The sequence below is a fragment of the Berghia stephanieae genome, chromosome 1 (assembly GCF_034508935.2).
Source record: "Berghia stephanieae isolate SIO BIC M18660-M18661 chromosome 1, UCSD_Bste_1.3, whole genome shotgun sequence".
Lineage (NCBI taxonomy): Eukaryota > Metazoa > Mollusca > Gastropoda > Nudibranchia > Aeolidiidae > Berghia > Berghia stephanieae.
Genome location: NC_088360.1, coordinates 28,961,886 through 28,982,099, shown reverse-complemented (window position 1 = coordinate 28,982,099; position 20,214 = coordinate 28,961,886). Strand labels below are relative to the sequence as shown.

Here is a 20,214-nt window from a genome sequence, read left to right as displayed (position 1 = left end):
TTGTATTCAATAGTTCAGCCAATGAAATAACTTGTTTCCATGAGCTCTACTAACGACAACTTACTAGACGGTGCAAAAACCAAATAATGACGTCAAACTGCCAGTCCTTTTGGATTTCAGTATCAGGCTATAACATAACGATGGCTACGGTCAGACACCGGTTCAATTTGGGAGCATTTAGCCATTTTAATCATTTTGATAAATTAAATTCATTCTCGTCAATAAAACGTAAAGACTAATAAATCCAGGTATCATATTTTTGACCACAAATTCAATTGTTTGCCCCTAAACCACCCGACATAATCCGTTCTTAGGCGATGAGATCACAAGTGTATAGAAAGAGGAAAACAGATACAGTGGGATAGAAGACGAAGTAAAAGATTGTTGGGATTTTAAAAGTTATTATGAAGCATTTGATTTATTTATTTTTTGTTCTTTTAAAGTACGCTATTGTGCGGCTATGTGGTCTTGTGGTATGACACTCGCTTTCGGATCGGAAGATCCAGGGTTCGAGCCTCGCTCGGCGCATAGTTGAGTCCTTGAAGAAGGCTCTTTACTCACATTCTCTCACCGTACTCAGGTGTAAAATGAGTACCTGGCCGTTAACAGCGTTGTCTCTGTCCCAAAAATTTGTAATATCGCCTAACAGGCGTCATGTCTCGTCCTACATGTTATGTGTTGCTGTTGGTCAGGGACCCCTTGTAAAGCGCTTTGAGCACGTTTAGTGGATATTGCGCTATATCAAAGCTCAATATTTTTTATATTCAATATATTGTGTTTTATATTTTAAGTTAAATGTTTTTATTGGCCATGGTATGTGTTTTCAAATAAGGATAACTTATTACCCATTATTATGGTGGTATGGATAGAATTCTCCTGAGGGCGAGAGAAAGTTGACTCTTAACTGGCTTCCTGTTGTTGATTGAAACTATAATTTGTAACCCAATGCGTCAATCTGCCATTGTGTCAGACTGAACTGGTGCAGCTATGTGGTCCGATGGCATGACACTTGCTTTCGGTTTTGAAGGTCCTGGGTTCGAGTTCCGCTTTGAGCGGCGCAAAGTTGAGTACTTGGAAAAGGCTCTTTACTCACATCCTCTCACCATACTCGGGTGTAAAATGAGTACCTGGCCGTTTATATGTCGGAAAAGTTTGTAATATCACCTGATAGGCTTCATCTCTCGTCGTACATGTAAAGCGTTGTTGTTGACTAGGGACCCCATGCAAAGCGGCTCGAATACGTTCAGTGGATGTAGCGCTATATAAATATCATAAAAAGCTTAAGCAAGTGGGATTAGCTACCCTGCCCACCAAGGGAGGACAAGAAACTCCATTCCAGGAAATGAACTTTCATCATCATCATCATCATTGCCTTTTTCACCCTGGGTCAGGGTATAGGCCACAGACAAACAGTTTCCATCCTTCTCTATCATCATCATCATCATCATCATCATCATCATCATCATCATCATCATCATCATTGCCTTTTTCACCCTGGGTCAGGGAATAGGCCACAGACAAACAGTTTCCATCCTTCTCTATCCCGAGCTAACTTTTTTATCTCATTCCAGGTCTTACCACTTCTCTGTATATCAGCTTCTTTAATTCTTCTCCATGTTCCTCGTGGCCTTCCCCTTGATCTTCTGCCCTGAGGGTTCCAGTGACTTACAATCTTGAGGAGGGGGGGGGGGGTAAATCAAGCCTTGGGGATGATTAATGTTATAAATATGATAATATTATTGTCATGTCATTCGTCCTCACCTTTTTGTGACTGTAGCATACCCAGATAGAAGAGAAAATGACAAGGCTAGCGGAAAAACAGACGGTGGTCACCGCCCAGGCGTGGTGGTTGATCACGCTGTTCAGATTCTGGGGGAGAAAATCATATTTGAAAAAAAAAAATGGAATGAGAGAAAGAAGAACCTAGTCATTTCAAATGATATTATATGACCCGACGTGTCTTTTTGGTTAAATGTCTGGATTAATGGAAAGAAGAGAACTGGTTTAAACTCACTCAATCCTAGAAATGTTTGCTACTTTTCAGAATTGGGGAAAAATGTATTAAAATGAGCATGTGCATAGATATGTTTATTAAACTACCATTAATATGTAAAAATTAAAGACATTAGCTTTAATACTACGCCTATAATTTGTCGAAGAAAAATGTAATAAATAGGCATGGGGTAAAAGTTACCCGGGTAAACAAAGGATATAGTCGGTGTTAGGGTTGAGTGAGTTAACGCTCTTCTTACCAGCCATTTACAGATTTGTCCCCGGAAATTTCACACCCACCCAACACAAAAAATAGAATTTTCTGACTCACATAGAAAAGCAACAAGTACATTCTATACATAATATTATTCAGAAAAATGATCTCTACTCTACAACAGAGTGTCAAGTTTTCATGGCTATAATATAAGACTTATTCTTAAAATTTTGAGATGTACAAAAGAATCAGAACAATAAAAGTGCTGGTTTGAATCGTAACAAATGTGACGATTTTCCTAACGTTGGTAGGGATAGAGCTAAAGGCATTTTGTGACCCGTCGCTACAAAACGTTATTATATCGGGGTGGTTAACCCTATCCTTACCAGCCATTTTAAATATTTTCCCCAAAACTTCACACCCAACTGACACAAAAATAGATTTTTTTTATCACTTAGACATTCTTGCGATAAATAATTTCTTTAGCAAAACATACTCAACAACACACTATTCATTTTATTAGAATTTTATGATAAACAAAAGAAATTTGAATAAGAAAAATGTTGGTCGTATCGTAACGAATGTGACGATTTTCCTATAGTTGGTCTGGAGAAGGTTAAGATGATAAAAATGGACGTGTTGAGGATAGTGGTCGTGATACACTTCCTTGAATCAGTCCTATAGCGTCATCGTCCAAGTGAAATGGGAAACAGAAACAAGTCATAGGTGTGCATAAATTTATAGTTCTGATTAACGAAGACAATTATGGGACTGGTTTAACCCTCGCCTTACCAACTATAGATAGTATGCAGATGACGTCACTCAGGCCTTTGTTATTGTTTTTGCCATCCGCTTTTGTGAGTTGTTCTCACTAAACTTTATGAACCAGACTATAAAAGTTCATGGTTACACAGACTTTGTGTGTTGGTCCGTTTTACTTCCGGATGGCAATGTTGTGAACTCCTTGGCCAAGCGCATTCTATCTATAGGAAAATCGTCACATTCGTTACGATACTACAACCAATGTTTTTCTTATTCAAATTTCTATTGTACTTTATAAAATTTAAGAAAATGAACAGTGTGTTGTAGAGCATGTTTTGCTAAAGAAATTATTTATCGCAAGAACTTTACTGCTATTGTGTTTGAGGAATAAAACATATATTTTTGTGTGAGTTGGGTGTGAATTTTTGTGGAAAATCCTGAAAAAGGCTGGTAAGGAGAGGGTTAACATGGTTGTTGTAATGGACCAAATGTTGCCTCGGTTACAACAGTGAGCCCATAACAATTTGGGGGAGAATCTGACTTACAAATAAGTACACGTCGGTTAAGTCCAAGTGTTGCTTGTTTGTTTGTTTGTTTGTTTTTAAGGGTTTTACGGCGTTTGCAACACATTTAGGTCATATCAGCGCCAGTAAAAAGGAAGAAAATTGGATAGTAAAAACATTCTAGATGTACAATTATAAGAACTTGAGGAAAAAGTAAGACAAAGGGGAATGGGTCAAATAGGAAACAGACGTAGATTCCAATGGCACACTGTCAGTGTACTTGACTTAGTTTCAGATCACCTAAAAGCTTCTCCAAGATATAAGCACGGCTCTCCACCAAGAGGAAAGCACGCAACTGTTTATAAATCATATGATAAAAATTTTAAAATAACAACACAAGAGAGAGAGAGAGAGGGGGAGAGAGAGAGAGAGAGAGAGAGAGAGAGAGAGAGAGATGATTTACAAGGGAAAAAATATAATTTCACAAAATTATAACTGTTTCCCTCCTAGCCAATGACTCCGGCCAGGGTCAGGACAAAACTAAGTAATCTCAATCCAAGACAAAGACAGAAAGCAATTGGAAAACAAATCAAGGAGGATAGAAGACACTGCAGTACCTCCCTGCCCACTGTGGTAAGTCGGAAAGCCCACCCAAGAGTTCATGTGTTGGTTTTTGAGGACATAGTAATAATGTCAAAATATAAACATAAGATTCTTGAACTCCTAATAATAATAATAATAATAATAATAATAATAATAATAATAATAATAATAATAATAATAATAATAATAATATATAATAATAATAATAATAATAATAATAATAATAATAATAATAATAATAATAATAATACTTTTACTACTACTACTACTACTACTACTACTACTACTACTACTACTACTACTACTACTACTACTACTACTACTACTACTACTACTACCACTACTACTACTACTACTACTACTACTACTACTACTACTACTACTACTACTAATAATAATAATAATAATAATAATAATAATAATAATAATAATAATAATAATTAATAAAAATAATTAATAATAATAATAATATTTATAACAATGATGATGATGATGATGATGATGATGATGATGATGATGATGATGATGATGTGATGATGTGATGATGATGATGATGATGATGATGATGATGATGATGATGTTAATAATAATAATAATAATAATAATAATAATAATAATAATAATAATAATAATAATAATAATAATAATAATAATAATAATAACAACAACAACAACAACAACACAATAATAATAATAATAATAATAATAATATAATAATAATAATAATAATAATAATAATAATAATAATAATAATATTAATAATAATAATAATAATAATAAATAATAATAATAATATCATAACAACGATGGTGATGATGATGATGATGATGATGATGATGATGATGATGATGATGATAATAATAATAATAATAATAATAATAATAATAATAATAATAATAATAATAATAATAATAATAAATAATAATAATATTTATAACAACGACGACAATGATGATGATGATGATTATGATGATAATGATGATGATGATGATGACGATGATGATAATAATAATCATAATACTTCATTATTGATATCACCGGACATTTGCATTTTTGCAGGTCTGATAACGGAATACAATTATGGGCTTGATTTGTCATTGTTGTAATGGACAGTATTTTACGGGGGCCTCCCATTTAGGTTGGTTTAAGAGTAATATATATTTCCATTTCATAAATGAGCCCATAACAATTTGGGTTATCAGACCTGTATAAATAAGTATCTCCACTTCGATATTACCAGAACTCATAACTATTTACCTGCCGTAGAGAACTCATACCCAACGTCACAAAATCCTTGTCTTTTCTAAAAGTGCATCTGTATTGAAGAATCATGAAATATAGAATATTTCGTTAATCGAACCTTTTCTTTTGACTCCATTTACTAGAAAGATCATTTTAAGATTGATTTCAAAATAATGAACAGTCAACCATTCATATGAAACATAGCCCATAATTATAATAACAACTCATTCACCAATGATGCTTTTTTACACGATGTCAAGAGAGAACTTCCGTCTTGATATTGTAATTGTAATAAATTCGGGGGCAGGCATTGGATTAAAATATGACAAGGTGTGAATTTGCACATATTATATAGAACAGTAAAGTTTGCTGCCCCAAACGTAAACAAAGGTCGAGAAGCACATGGCAAACCACATGTTCCTGTCTTGACAGCTCACGTTCCAATGTAAATAATAGAAAGAAAATAACCTTTAAAATTTGGCTGTTAGGTGGCAAAAGAAACACATATTCATAAATACTCGATCATGCATCAAATAATGTCTAGATATGGATATTTTATGGAACAAAAGGTAAAATTTATCAAAAGTTACGTCTATCTATTTTTAGACCAGAGCAAATTATTGCGCTGGTATGAACAAAACGAGAATTATTCGGAGCCTGATTTTCAGAATAATTTAGTCTTATATTATTATTTCTGCAACTGTTAGATTTTATGTAAACATATTTTCAATACTGAAAGTGTATTGCCTACAACTCAAACTACAAAATTGGGAGACCTATATTGTGCGTAAATTATTCCGGTCCCTAACGGAAATCACTAGCAACTTGTTATTGTTTACGTTTGGGGCAGCAAACTTTACTGTTCTATAAGGAATGAGATTAGCGGAAGAGTAGTGTCCCTTGATTGGACGTCACCCATTGTGACGGCGGAAAAGTTATTAGAGAGAGAGAACGTCATGTTGGTTGTGCGCATGCGTCTCTCAGACGCATGCGCACAACCAACATGACGTTCTCTCTCTAATAACTTTTCCGCCGTTGACGTTTGTCCAATCAAGGGACACTACTCTTCCGCTAATCTCATTCCCTATAGATATTACACATATTTGCAGGTCTGACAACCGAACGCAATTATGGGTTTGATTTTAACATTGTTGCGATAGACAACAATTATTTTGCGTTGGTTTGAAAATATTTCCATTACAACAATGAGCCCATTCCAATAATCTGGGTTATCAGACCTGCAAAACCGATTTCTTCTTCTTCTTCTTCTTCTTCTTCTTCTTCTTCTTCTTCTTCTTCTTATTATTATTATTATTATTATTATTTATTATAACTATTATTATTATGATGATTATTATTATTACTATTATTATTATGATTATTATTATGATTATTATTATTATTATTATTATTATTATTATTATTATTATTATTATTATTATTATTATTATATGATTATTATTATCATCATTACTATCAGTATTATTATCATCATTATTACCACTATTTTAATTACTTTTTCGCCTTTTACAAGAGCTGTAACCTATCAATAATTGCCTATTTGGACAATAAAGATTATTATTATTATTATTATATATATTATTATTATTATTATATTTTATTATTATTTATTAAGATTATTATTATTTATTATATAGATTATTATTATTATTATCAAATAAATACACATGTCGTGTGTGTATGAAGCAGTGTCAGGCAGAGCCAAAAGAAAAATCATCAAGTCGATCCCCAGCCTAGGCACGCTGATTTTTAAAAAGAAAAATTATTGTATTTTTCTTTTTGCTTTTCCTGTCACTGTTTTTATTTAAGATATTTTCACTCGACAAGCTGGTGAAAATCTTAAATTTAAGCCAGTGTTTATAACCCAATAAACTATCATAGTCATCCATCTGACCACTGATCAAGCTTTACATCGCTTGACTCTTGTGGCAAGACGAGACACACCGTACCTGCTGCTGTGCTGAGCCACCCAGCCATCGTCATCAGGTGGTGCCGGGTATAGATAGAACGAAGTTGACGACACTCGGGTCTTTGTAATTGTTTTTTTTTTTTTTCATCCACGTTTATGAGTAATTCTCACTACACTGTATTAACAAGACAATGGACGTTTAAGGTTACACAGATTTTGGTATGTTGGTCCGTTGTACTTCCGAATGGCAACGTTGTGAGCTTCTTAGCCAAGCGCATACTATCTTTTCTGTCCTCGGATCCTCTCAGAATGTCTATGTTTGTTTGTTCTGTTTGGGGGTTGGAGTTTTGTTTGTTTTGTTTTTGTTTTTGTTGGGTTTTTTTTTTGGGGGGGGGGGGGTTGTCTTTTTTTTTTTTTTGTTATTCTTTGTTTGCTTTTAAGGGTTTTAAGGCGATTGCGATTCAAGGAATAAGATTTGATAGACAAAAACGTCTAGATTTATGATTGATAGTACACGAGAAGTAAGACAGGGGGCTGGTTCATATAAATATGGAACAGATGTAGGTTCCAAGATCATGTTATTAGTGTTCTTAGTTTGGGATCACCTAAAGTCTCATCCAGACAGAAGCACAGGATCCCACTAAGAGGAATACACTCAAATGTTTACAAATCATTACATATTCAAACAAATATAACAGTACCACACAACAGAGAGATAGTTAACAAGGAAAAATATATTATCTCCCAAAACTAATAATATACATTTGACTGTTTCTCTCCCAACCAATGACTCCGGCCAAGGCCAGGACAAAAAAAAAAAAAAAAGGAATCTCGTTCCAAGACAAAGACAGAAAGCAACTCGGAAAACAGATATAAGGGAATAGAATAGACAGCAAGCGACCTCCTGCCCACCACGGGAGGTCAAGTGACCTACCCAGGCCATGTTGTTTCATACATAATTTGTACAGTTGTACTTTTTCCCCCACTACAATTCACCAGTGGAATAATTCCGACACGATCATGCATCCAGCAGCGAGAGCTTCAAACAGACTCTTCTTTTCCGCAGTTTTATAGGATAAAACGACCAGAAGAAATAGAAGCTCGGACAGGCCCACAAGAACCTCTTCTAGTGACTGTGAAGCGCAGAAAACTGTCCTGGTTTGGACACCATACTTGACACGATAGCCTGAGCAGGACAGTCCTACAGGGCACAGTCGAAGGCCAGCGCAGAAGAGGGCGCCAAAGGAAGATGTGGCTGGACAATATCAAAGAATGGACAGAGCTGAGCTGTACATAGGGCTAGCAACAGGCAGGCATGGAGGAAGACTGTAACTTCTGCTTCACGCAAGTCCCCCCGACGACCATCCGGTCATGGGATTGAGTGAGTGATACCAGTCTTCAATTTTCTGAAGTTTCGGTTTAAAAGTAAGAAGACTATTATAATTTATCTTCATGCCGTCCTAAGACCTGTGAAAACGCCTATCCGCTGTCCATCTCTGGACAGTTTCCAGTTTCCCTTCATTTCTCCTCCCAAACAAGACTACTACTTTCTAGAAACTCGATACTGACTTTTCTGAACAAACACAGATAGTGAATCGTAAAATTGTATCAGTATAAGTTCATCTTTGTGCAGAACAAACACAGTTAGTGAATCGTAAAATTGTATCAGTTCATATCTTTGTGCAGAACAAACACAGTAGTGAATCGTAAAATTGTATCAGTTTCAGTTCATCTTTGTGCAACAAACACAGATATGATCGTAAAATTGTATCAGTTTCAGTTCATCTTTGTGCAGAACAAACACAGTTAGTGAATCGTAAAATTGTATCAGTATAAGTTCATCTTTGTGCAGAACAAACACAGATAGTGAATCGTAAAATTGTATCAGTTTCAGTTCATCTCTGTGCAGAACAAACACAGATAGTGAATCGTAAAATTGTACCAGTTCATCTCTGTGCAGAACAAACACAGATAGTGAATCGTAAAATTGTGTCAGTATCAGTTCATCTTAGTGCAGAACAAACACAGATAGGGAATCGTAAAATTGTATCAGTATCAGTTCATCTTTGTGAATGTATATCGCTCGATTTCAACATCGGCGCAATAGGAACATTGCCACACAGCAAATTTTAATTTTGTTGGCGGTATAACTAATTCGCTAAAATATATGCAAGGCGCGCATGTTCAATTTTATGGAAATTAGACAATTTTCTACAGTTTACCGTTTATTTCATGAAAAAAAATATTTAAAATGGCTGGGTTCTGGCGATATGAACTGGACAATCTGTAGAAAGTAGAAGAGTGACATTGAGAAAAACGGCTTCGATGGTTACAAAACGCCATTTCAACGTTAATAGTGCTCTCGGAAAAATGTTAGCCCCGTATATATCCAAATATTTAAAGTGCAAATTTTACTTCAAAATTTTATAATATTGTGCAGAACTGAAAGAACTATCATATATTCATGGGAAATCCCAATTTTCATCATAAAGTCCCAAAACATCTTTTGATTAGCCATAAGATTTCATCAGTGCTTCCAACGATATGTGGACCATTTCCGTTATTAAAGTTAGTGGATGGGGAATAATGGGGAAACGAGTTTTCTGTAATTTTCTTTAAAGAAAAAGAAACCTCTTTCGGGTAAAGTGTTTGCCGCGACTGAGATTTATCGGTATATGTTTGTTTGTTGTTTTTAAGGGTTTTACGGCGCTTGCAACACATTAAGGTCATATCAGCGCCAGTAAAAAGAAAGAAAATGGGATAGTAAAAAGTTATAGAATTACAATAAAGCATCCGAGAAAAGGGAAGACAAAGGGGAATTGGTTCAAAAAAGAAACAGGTAGAGATTCGAAAAGCACACTATCAAAGTACTTAGTTTGAGATCACTAAAAGTCACAAGCACAGGTCCCAACTAATAAGAGGAATACACTCAAATGTTTACCAATCATATAATATAATGTGTAAACTAAACATAATACAATGCATAACAACAGAGAGATGATTTACAAGGAAAAAAATATCATCTCCCAAAACTATAACTATACATTCGACTGTTTCCCTCTCAGCCAAGGACTCTGACCAAGGTCAGGACAAAACCAAACAATCTCATTCCAAGACAAAGACAGAAAGCAATTGGAAAACAGATAAGAGGGGATAAAAGACACAGCAAGTACCTCCCTGCCCGCTATGGGAGGTAGGAACCCCACCCAGTTATCGGTATATAATGGATACATAAGTACATTAAACTGTAAAAGTAGTTTTTTAAAAAACCTGAAGAACATAATAAGTACCTACACTGAATAACGTAAGAAAACAATGCATTGAAGAACACAAGTACTTTAAATAATACATTAAAGGGCACAGCCAAATTTCATCGGAAAGTCCCAAAACATTGTTTTTTTACTAGCCATATTTCATCAGTGCTTCCAGCGACACGTGGACCATTTCCGTTATAAAGTTCTTAGATGGTGGATAATGGGAAAAACAAGTTTTCGGCAGAAAAAGAAACCTCTTTCGGGTTAACTATTATCCGTGACTGATTTTTTAATCGGTATATAATGGATAGATTAGCACGTTTAACTATAAAAGATAAACTGAAGAACAGAAGTACATTGAACAATGCATTGAAGACCACAAGTAAAGTACATTAAATAATAACAATAAAGTTAAAGGACATACGTAGAGTTTTTGTTTTTTTAACACATTAAACATTTCGTCGAAGAACATATGTACAAAAACACACACAAAATTGTGTAATATTTTAATGGCATCAAAATGGACGGTTTCGATTTACAAAACATTTTATAATTATAGAAGTCATTTGAAAAATAATTATACTGCTATAACATTCGAATATTGCAAGAATTCAAACAATTTCAATTATATATATATATATAATTAAAACGTTTCTGTAAATAAAAGGCAAACATCACATGACAGAGTTTAACAACCCCCCCCCCCACCCCCACCAAAAAAAAAATCCCCAATCCAAAATGATTCAAACGAATACCACGGTAATCAAAACGGATCAAACGCTTTGAGGTTTCGACGAAAGGCGCTATATAAATATGCTTATTATTATTATGCTTGTTATCAATGATTAATATGTTGTGTTATTATTTTGAATGGAAGTGTGAGGGTAAAGTATTAATTTTGAAGATTCTGAAATATTTATCTCGTAAAAAAAAAAGCAATTTATTGCATTACATTACATATCACAAGATTGATTCCAATGTCCGTATGAAAGAGAGTATTTTCGAAAAGAAGTCGCTTGAAAGAGAAGACCAATACAATGTAGAATTTTATTACAAGCCAAAAACATTTCAGAATCTCAATAGAAAACTTGGAGCAAAAGTCGCCTGCATTATGGTTTATGCAGATTTATGCAGATTTGATGTCAAATGCAAGAATAATCAAATTTGCATTGCATTTAAGTCGGGAGCTTCCTGATGGCAATGTTGTGAGCGTCTAAGCCAAGCGCATACTATGAAGAGGAAATTTGACCCCTGACAAAAACTAAGCACAATCAAAATCCACTTCCGATTGACATTGGCATTAAGTAGAGTTAAACGCGGGATAATCACACTTTAAAATAATATAATAATAACAATAGTAATAATAATAATAATCACACTTTCTAGCGGCAAAAATTCAACCCGAGTTTCTTGTAAGCTTTTAATTTAATTTAACATTGTGAGCGACGCAGGAATTAGTAAACATTTATATTTATATCGATATGCTTTCTTTGATTTTCTATTCCGAGTATTGCCTTCTATCATTAGATACTCCCTGTAGTAGATCGTGGTGATATTTTATCTAAAATATTGCTTTGCAAAAAGAGAATGTTTTTTGTTATCGATCAGAGGCATTGCTTGCTCCGTATAAATAAATGTCTGCGAAGACGACGAACAGGATGATGATGATGATGATGATGATGATGATGATGATGATGATGATGATGATGATGATGATGATGATGATGATGATGATGATGAAAAAGAAGAAAAAGAAGAAGAAGAAGAAGAAGAAGAAGAAGAAGAAGAAGAAGAAGAAGAAGAAGAAGAAGAAGAAGAAGAAGAAGAAGAAGAAGAAAAACAACAAGAAGAAGAAGAAGAAGAAGAAGAAGAAGAAGAAGAAGAAGAAGAAGAAGAAGAAAGAAGAAGAAGAAGAAGAAGAAAGAAGAAGAAGAAGAAAGAAGAAGAAGAAGAAGAAGAAGAAGAAGAAGAAGAAGAAGAAGAAGAAGAAGAAAGAAGAAGAAAAGAAACACGAACAAGAAGAAGAACAAGACGAAGAAGAAAGAAGAAGAACAACAACAACAACAACGACATTGTTTTTTTTTGTTTTTTTGTTTTTAAGGGTTTTACGGCGCTTGCAACACATTAAGGTCATATCAGCGCCAGTAAAAAGGAAGAGAATGGGATAGTTAAAAGTTCTAGAATTACAATGAAAGCGCAAAAGAAAAGGTAAGACAAAGGGGAACGGGTTCAAATAGGGAACAGATGTAGATTCCAAGAGCACACCGTTAAAGTACTTAGTTTGAGATCACCCAAAAGTCTCATCCAGACACAAGCACAGGTCCCAACTAAGAGGAATACACTCAAATGTTTACCAATCATATAATATAATATGTAAACTAAACATAACACAATGCATAACAGAGAGATGATTTACAAGGAAAAAAATATCATCTCCCAGAACTATAACTATACATTCGACTGTTTCCCTCCCAGTCAAGGAACTCCGGCAAGGATCAGGACAAAACTAAGTAATCTCATTCCAAGACAATGACAGGAAACAATTGGAAAACAGGTATGGGGGGATAGAAGACACAGCATGTACCTCCCTGCCCACTATGGGAGGTCAGGATCCCCACCCAGAACAACGACATCAACAACAATAAATAAAAAGAATAAGAAAAGAAAAGGAATGACAAGAAAGAGGAAAATATACAACATGAGTCAGCAGTTTGCGTGCCAGTTGCTTCGAGGGGTCAAAGATTGAACTCTGTTTAATTCAAAGGATTTCATTAGTTCGGTCGGAGATTAATAAGAAATATTGATTGTTTATATCTACCTCGTAATATCGATACAATAAAAATATGATATGAATATCACAGATAATGAATTGAGCGCATGGTTAAAAAAAAAACAAAAAACAAATATATCGTGGACGGACATATCTTGGTGAATTTCTTCATCGTCTCCAAAACAAAGAAAGAAAACTCTCTCTCTCTCTCTCTCTCTCTCTCTCTCTCTCTCTCTCTCTCTCTCTCTCTCTCTCTCTCTCTCTCTCCCTTCCTCCCTCCCTCTCTCATCCCTTTTCCCCTCATCTCTCTTATTGTGTCCGTATGTGAGAAAGGGGAAGGGAAGTTTACGACAGGAAGGTGGAAATAAATTAAACATGATTCCTCATAAATTATTAACAACACAATTCAACATTAAAACACATACGGGTTGGGTTACCACCCCCACCCCCCTCTCCAAAAAAAATCCCCTTTTTTAAATATAATAATTTTTAAAAAGATTCCAACAACTTTTATGTTTGTTTTTGTTTTTAAGGGTTTTACGGCGCTTGCAACACATTAAGGTCATATCAGCGCCAGTACAAAGGAAGAAAATGGGAAAGTAAAAAGTTCTAGAATTAGAATTAGAATCTAAAGCCCCCAAGAAAAGGGAAGACAAACGGATGTATATTCCAAGAGCACACTATCAAAGTACGTAGTTTGAGATCACCCAGACAACAGCACAAGACCCGATTGAGAGGAATACACTCAAATGTTTGCAAATCATATGTTAAAAATACAAAACAACAATACATAACAGAGAGATGATTTACAAGGGAAAAAAATCATCTCCCAAAACTATAACTATACATTCGACTGTTTCCCTCCCAGCCAAGGAACTCAGGCCAGGGCCAGGACAAAACCAAGTCATCTCATTCCAAGACAACGACAGGAAACAATTGGAAAACGGGTTGGGGGGATAGAAGACACAGCATGTACCTCCCTGCCCACTATGGGAGATCAGGATCCCCACCCAGTATGGGAGGTAAAGAACCCCACCCAGCAACAACTTTCAAACGATTAATAATAATATATAATAATAATCAAATTACTACCGTGCCCGAAGCTGAATCAAAGTCACATCTAACCGGAAGGATAAAATAATATCTACAAAAAGTAATAAAAATATAAAATACGAGATATATTCATATCGAGAAACAAATGGATATGACGTTATAATGAATAAGATTGTCGTGAGTGATCTGCTATAGATACAATGAAGTTGATGTCAATTAGGTCTTTGTTATTGTTTTTTTTTTTTTGCAATCATTATGAGAAATACTCTTCAACAGTCGTAACGCCACTTCCTTCCTAATGACGCATGGTAACTTAGTAACACTGGCTCTCAACTATCGGAACACTGGCGGACGCCCTAATGAAATATTTCTCCGGCGAGCAAAAAAGCGTTTCCAGAGGGGAAAAGAACACATAAATTTGATCATGTTTTGACTTTTACACATTCTGATCACAAGGCATATGAAAAGTTCTAGCCAGCATGAAAAATAAAAAGTAATGATTTTCTTTGTTTAGAACCAAGATGACCGCCGTTGCCGGGCGGCATGACATCAAACTACTGAATCCAATTCTCACTAAACGGTATTATCCAGACTATAAAAGTTCATGGTTACACATAGTTTTGTATGTTAGTCCGTTATGCTTCCGGGTCGCAAAGTTGTGAGCTTCTTCGCCAAGCGCAATCTATCTATAGCCAGCTATAAGACAACTGGTTGAACGTCCTATTAAGTGTCATGGTATAAGTACAAAAGGAAACAATAAATTATGATCCCATCCGTTGAACTATTGAATTCAACACACCATTATCTTTCTTTAACTGGTCGTCGCCTTTCATTTTGACGTAAAGTTTGGGTCCGTGTCAGTTCGTAGTCATCGTTATTTTATAGCCTGACACTGAAACCCAAAAATACTGGCATTTTGACGTCATCATTTGGTTTTTGCACCGCCTAGTGAGTTGCCGTTAGTAGAGCTCATGGAAACAAGTGGCCCCATTGGTTGAACTATTGAATACAACTCACGATTTGTTTTCTTTTGTGGCCAAAGACTGGCATTTTGACGTCATTTTTTGGTCATTGTCAGGCTGTAAGTTAGCGATGGCTACGGTCAGTTACTGTTGATCACGCCTCTCATTACGGTCAGTCTTGATCACGGGCATGATCAAACAACTCGTGTTTTGTTTTTGTTCATGTGTCAATAGAACAAAAACGAATGATATAAAAGACTTGAAATGAACAAAATGTGTTAGATAAAATCTAACGATTGAAAAACAAAGTTCTGCAGACAATCTCCAGGACAGGAAGACTTCTTATACGTTCTGAAACAATATAATATAGATTCTGAGAAAAGTGAACATCGAGAAGTGTCGCCGTGCCCTGTTATGCGTGTATTTCTATCAGATAATTATTATTTTACTAATCGAAAGCAGTCTTTATATTTTAATCAGAGATTGATATAAAAACTTGACCAGGTTGGTAACCCATTTGTTTCCATAATCAACAAAAATGTTTTTTTTTCATTTAACTCACTCAACCCTAACACCGACTATATCCGTAGTTCACCCGGGGTCACTTTTACCCCATACCAATTTATTACATTATTCTGAGACAAATTATAGTCGTAGTATCAAAGCTAATGTTTTTAGTTTTTACATGTTAATGGTAATTGAATAAAACTATCTATGAACATGCTCATTTTTAATAAATTTTTTCCCCAATTTTGAAAAGTAGCAAAAATCTCTAGGATTGAGTGAGAGAAACCAGCCCTGTAACCAAAACATTGCTTGCGATGATGATGTCAAGAGAAAAGATAATCAGTAAAGCAAAAACAAACTTCTAAGATCTTCGAATCAGTACCGGTAATGCTTTACGAATGAGACAGTTAAAAAGTAACTAATCTTAATTTACATAGGATTAAACATATGGTGAAATTTATGAAGTATCGTTTACAAAATTACAGTACATTCTCTATTCATGATCACAGACAATCTAAAAAAAATACAAAAACAATTCTATGGTAATAAGTAATCACAGGATATTGTAATGAGATCAGCAGTATTGATTTCGAAATTGAATCTTTTTAAAAAAGTATCGATATTCTATTAAAACAGCAACATTTTGCAGTGGCGTCACACCTGACCTTGAATATATCACAAATCATAGTAGTAATCGATCCACGGATCCCTCAACGAGTGTATTCATTTTAAAGACTGCTGAAGAAGTTATAACGAGACAGAAATCAAAAATCGTCATCAGATGTGCGATGCGTCTCGTCTCCTTGACTACCATCGTCGTAATCGTCTTCATAATCCCCGGCATAATCTTCACCAATAGCACTGCCTTCACTTATCACGGTACTCCTAACGTCTTCTTCCGCTTGCGATTCTCTTTGCTCCGATTCTTCAGAGAGTGTTTTATCAATCCTCGTTCTGGGCTTAGCGGATGGTGTCGGCTTTGCATATAATTCCTGATCCGTTTCAGACATGTCCCGTTCTGATCCCGTTTCCACGGATGTCGTAGATTTCACAATGGAATTTGAAGAAGGCTCTTCTTTAGCAGACCCTGAATCCGCAGATGCTGTGCTAGATTTTGTAGTTCTCTCCCTTCTTCTGTTTCTCGGTCTCGATCTCGGTAAAGATCCATTCAGAGTAGACGAATCCTGACTACTACTGACAGGAAGACCGTGAGAGTTAGCTGTCGTAATCGTCCCATTTGCCATGGTTGAAAAGTCAGTCGTCGTTAACGTTGCTCTTTCATTCTCAGTGGAGGATTCTTGGTCTGTTCTTCTTTCTCCAGTAGCTGGTCGATCATCCAAGGACTCTGGTTTCAGGAGACCATTTCCTTTATCATTTCCCAATTCCGAGCTGCTGACTTCTCCGTTCCCATCCACACTTGCTTCTTTAGCTGTTAAGTTCATTTGGTATTCCTTCAGTACCTGAGTCGCAGTTAGGTCATTCTCGTTTTCCTTATCAGACTCCTTGCCAGATGCTTCCACTTCTCCATCACTGAGGTCTTGTTGCTCCGAATGGATAGTGCTGAACAAGTCTCCAGTCTGTCCGAATTTCATCGTAGATGTGGATTCCATGGTCATAGACATGTTACTGTTAGACGTCAAGCCGTTATAATTCGGTTCGAGCTTGCTAGACATGCTGTCTCTTGTCTCCGAGTGAACTGACTGCTCGTCTGTCAGTGAATGAGCTGTGCCTGACCTGTCTTTATCAACGTTTTTGCTGAAATTGACAGAGTCAGCTTCCTTTCTCTCCACAGATAAATCTCGCAGGCCAAGATCCTTTTTCAAATCTTTTATCATTGCTCTCATTCGAGTCTGAAAAATAGAAAATAAAACAGTGAGTTCTCATGACACGACCTTATTTGTGACCCACCGTCTCAAAACGGTATTACGTCGGGATGAACTAGATGCAGGAAATTGAATTTTCAGTCACTTATGTGAAACTTAGGAACAATGTCTATTCGTTACGGTAGACAATAAAAGAAATTTCTCCCATTGCAAAAAACTTCGTATTTCTTTTTTGCATTTTAATTCTAAATTCACTTTTTGAGGTCAGATCAATCCTAGCATAAAGGTAACCACTTTGAGACATGCGTCACATTTGGTGTGCAATTCAAATGATTAAAAAATTAGATTTAGTTGATTTTTGTCAAATTTACAGAGCTTAATTTGGGTCATTTTAGCGACGAGAAAAAGTAAGAAGCTACGATTATATAAAAGGACGAAGAGAAGCAGATACTATGTAATCCATCGCCTCGAATACGCTTCAACAGTCGTAACGTCACTTCCCTCGTAATGACGCATGGTAACTTAGTAACTGGCTTTAAACTATCGGAACAATGGCGGACGCCCTTATGAAATATTTATCCAACGAGCATACAAGCGTATCCAGAGGAAAAATATATTATAAATCTGATCATGTTTTGACTTTTACACATTCTGATCACAAGACATATGAAAAGTTCTAGCCAGCATGAAGAATAAAAGGTACCGATTTTCTTTGTTTAGAACCAAAATGGCCGCCGTTGCTGGGCGACGTGACATCAGACTATTGAATCCAATTGGCGATGATGTCGGGGTGATATTATATAGGCCTAGTAGATAAAAATCGAATGAGTTTTAGTTTATTTGTTTTCTGGAGGAGGATGGATAGTATACAACAGCTTCTTAAAAGAAATAATTTGATATTTCTGATCATATGAACGTTTGATTAAATTTTAGCTTTTGTTTAACCCCGACAGGCGGTTGCTCACCTCACATATGTACTACTGTACCTGAGATACAATTGGGACTTTCACCAATTAAATAAGTAAGTAAGTAAATAAATAAATAAATGAGATCCACAGGCTCGAAATAGTATTTTGTGACCCTTCGCCTCAAAACGGAATAAGTCGGGATGGTTAAGATGTTGAAAATTGAATTTATAGCCAGAAATATCAGACTTGTATTGAGTTTGTATGTTTTATTGGATACCATATTTTAGGGTGCTAATGCCAACAAGTTATATTTTTGACCAGTGAACAATATAAATCGGCTTTTGAGCATCTGGTTCCTTTCGACATAATACCGTTTTGAGACGATGGGTCACATTTGCTGGGGTGAACCTGTTGCCAAAATTATTTCAAAGTTAAAAGATAAGAAAAGTGAAAAATAAATTAAACAATATAAAAACAATATAACACATAAAAACTTAACTCAAGTTAAAAATTTTTGAATATGCATAAATTTATTTTTTTAGCATCTCTAAACCACTCAGCCATTCCATTTGAGACGATTGGTCACAAACGCATTTGTATATCAAAGCTAATCTGGTAATGTTGATATCAATTAACGGAAAAATGCAATAACGCTGACCTGTAAATGATTTTATTATCAAAAGTTACGAATGGCAACTGAAGTCATCAATGATTTTCGTCCGCGATTTAAGTACAAGAAAACTGAGTCCAACACGAAATTAAGTGACCCTGATAGTACTGATAGTTTCGACCCAAATAAATGCACTACAAAAGAGAAAATTACCGCCATCTTGTTACAATTTTAGTGAAACAAACTCTAAAGAAGAATAAAGCCCTGATAATGTTATTTCAAATCAACACCGGACATGAGTAAATTGCAAAACCTTATAAGGGCCTTATGATAAAAGTTAATATGACTGTTCTCGTGTAAAAGTATTTGTTATGTTAATTCATGTTAATTCTCGTGAGAAACATTCATAGTCTTTAATCTAGGTTGTTACGCAAAATTATCATAAAAATCTGCTCTTTTGATCGAATTTTACGAGAGAACCTAGCCGAGTACTTGCCTACATTGGGCATCAACAAAAACATGTGAATCGCTTGATAATTCGTATTATATCGGGGTGATAAGATCAATCTTAATTTGAATGTTTTAGCCTTTAAGAAACGATATCCTTTGACCTCAACAAAAATTAAAGACTTACGTTTAAAGTTTCATGATTAAAACTAAAGACTTAACTCTTAAGTTTCATATTTCCGACTATAAATTCAATTTTTATCATTATGATAAAAATTGAATTCGTTACATCGTTAGGTCCTGTTGAGAACGAAGAAGTTTCTTGAAAGGCCTAAAACATTTTTTTTTTAAATTGACGTTTTTGATAATGTTGTTATTTGATTTACTTTCTGGTTTCCGGTTCACCCAGTTATATTACAATACTGATTCAATACAGTAGGCAGGTCATTAATTTATAAACGCAATTAATTCATATAATATTGATAGAAGGCGGTGATTTAACAAAGAAAAGAAGATTAAAGTCGTAAAAGAGTGGTAATATTTTATGTGTAATCCATAGATTACTTAACAGTAATAAATTATTATTTCTTGTCGAAATTTGCTAAATAATTATATATATATATATATATATATA

At 35.1% G+C, this 20,214-nt stretch overlaps 2 protein-coding genes across 3 annotated transcripts in view; both read right to left on the bottom strand.

Annotated features, from left to right (window-relative positions):
• Positions 1-5,528, bottom strand: part of LOC144971328 (uncharacterized) — a 26,694-nt gene extending 21,166 nt beyond the window's left edge. Inside the window, exons 1-2 of the mRNA XM_078912010.1 lie at positions 5,332-5,528; positions 1,762-1,869 (exon numbers count right to left, since the gene is read on the bottom strand). Of these exons, the coding sequence (XP_078768136.1) occupies positions 1,762-1,869; positions 5,332-5,406 (183 nt within the window). The 5' untranslated portion in view covers positions 5,407-5,528. The remainder of the gene's footprint in view (positions 1-1,761; positions 1,870-5,331) is intronic.
• A 9,018-nt stretch (positions 5,529-14,546) lies between these two features.
• LOC144971322 (spermatogenesis-associated protein 7-like) overlaps positions 14,547-20,214 on the bottom strand; it is a 28,544-nt gene continuing 22,876 nt past the window's right edge. For both annotated transcript variants that reach the window (XM_078911984.1, XM_078911995.1), the window contains exon 9: positions 14,547-17,642. In XM_078911984.1, the coding sequence (XP_078768110.1) occupies positions 16,557-17,642 (1,086 nt within the window). In that variant the 3' untranslated portion in view covers positions 14,547-16,556. The remainder of the gene's footprint in view (positions 17,643-20,214) is intronic.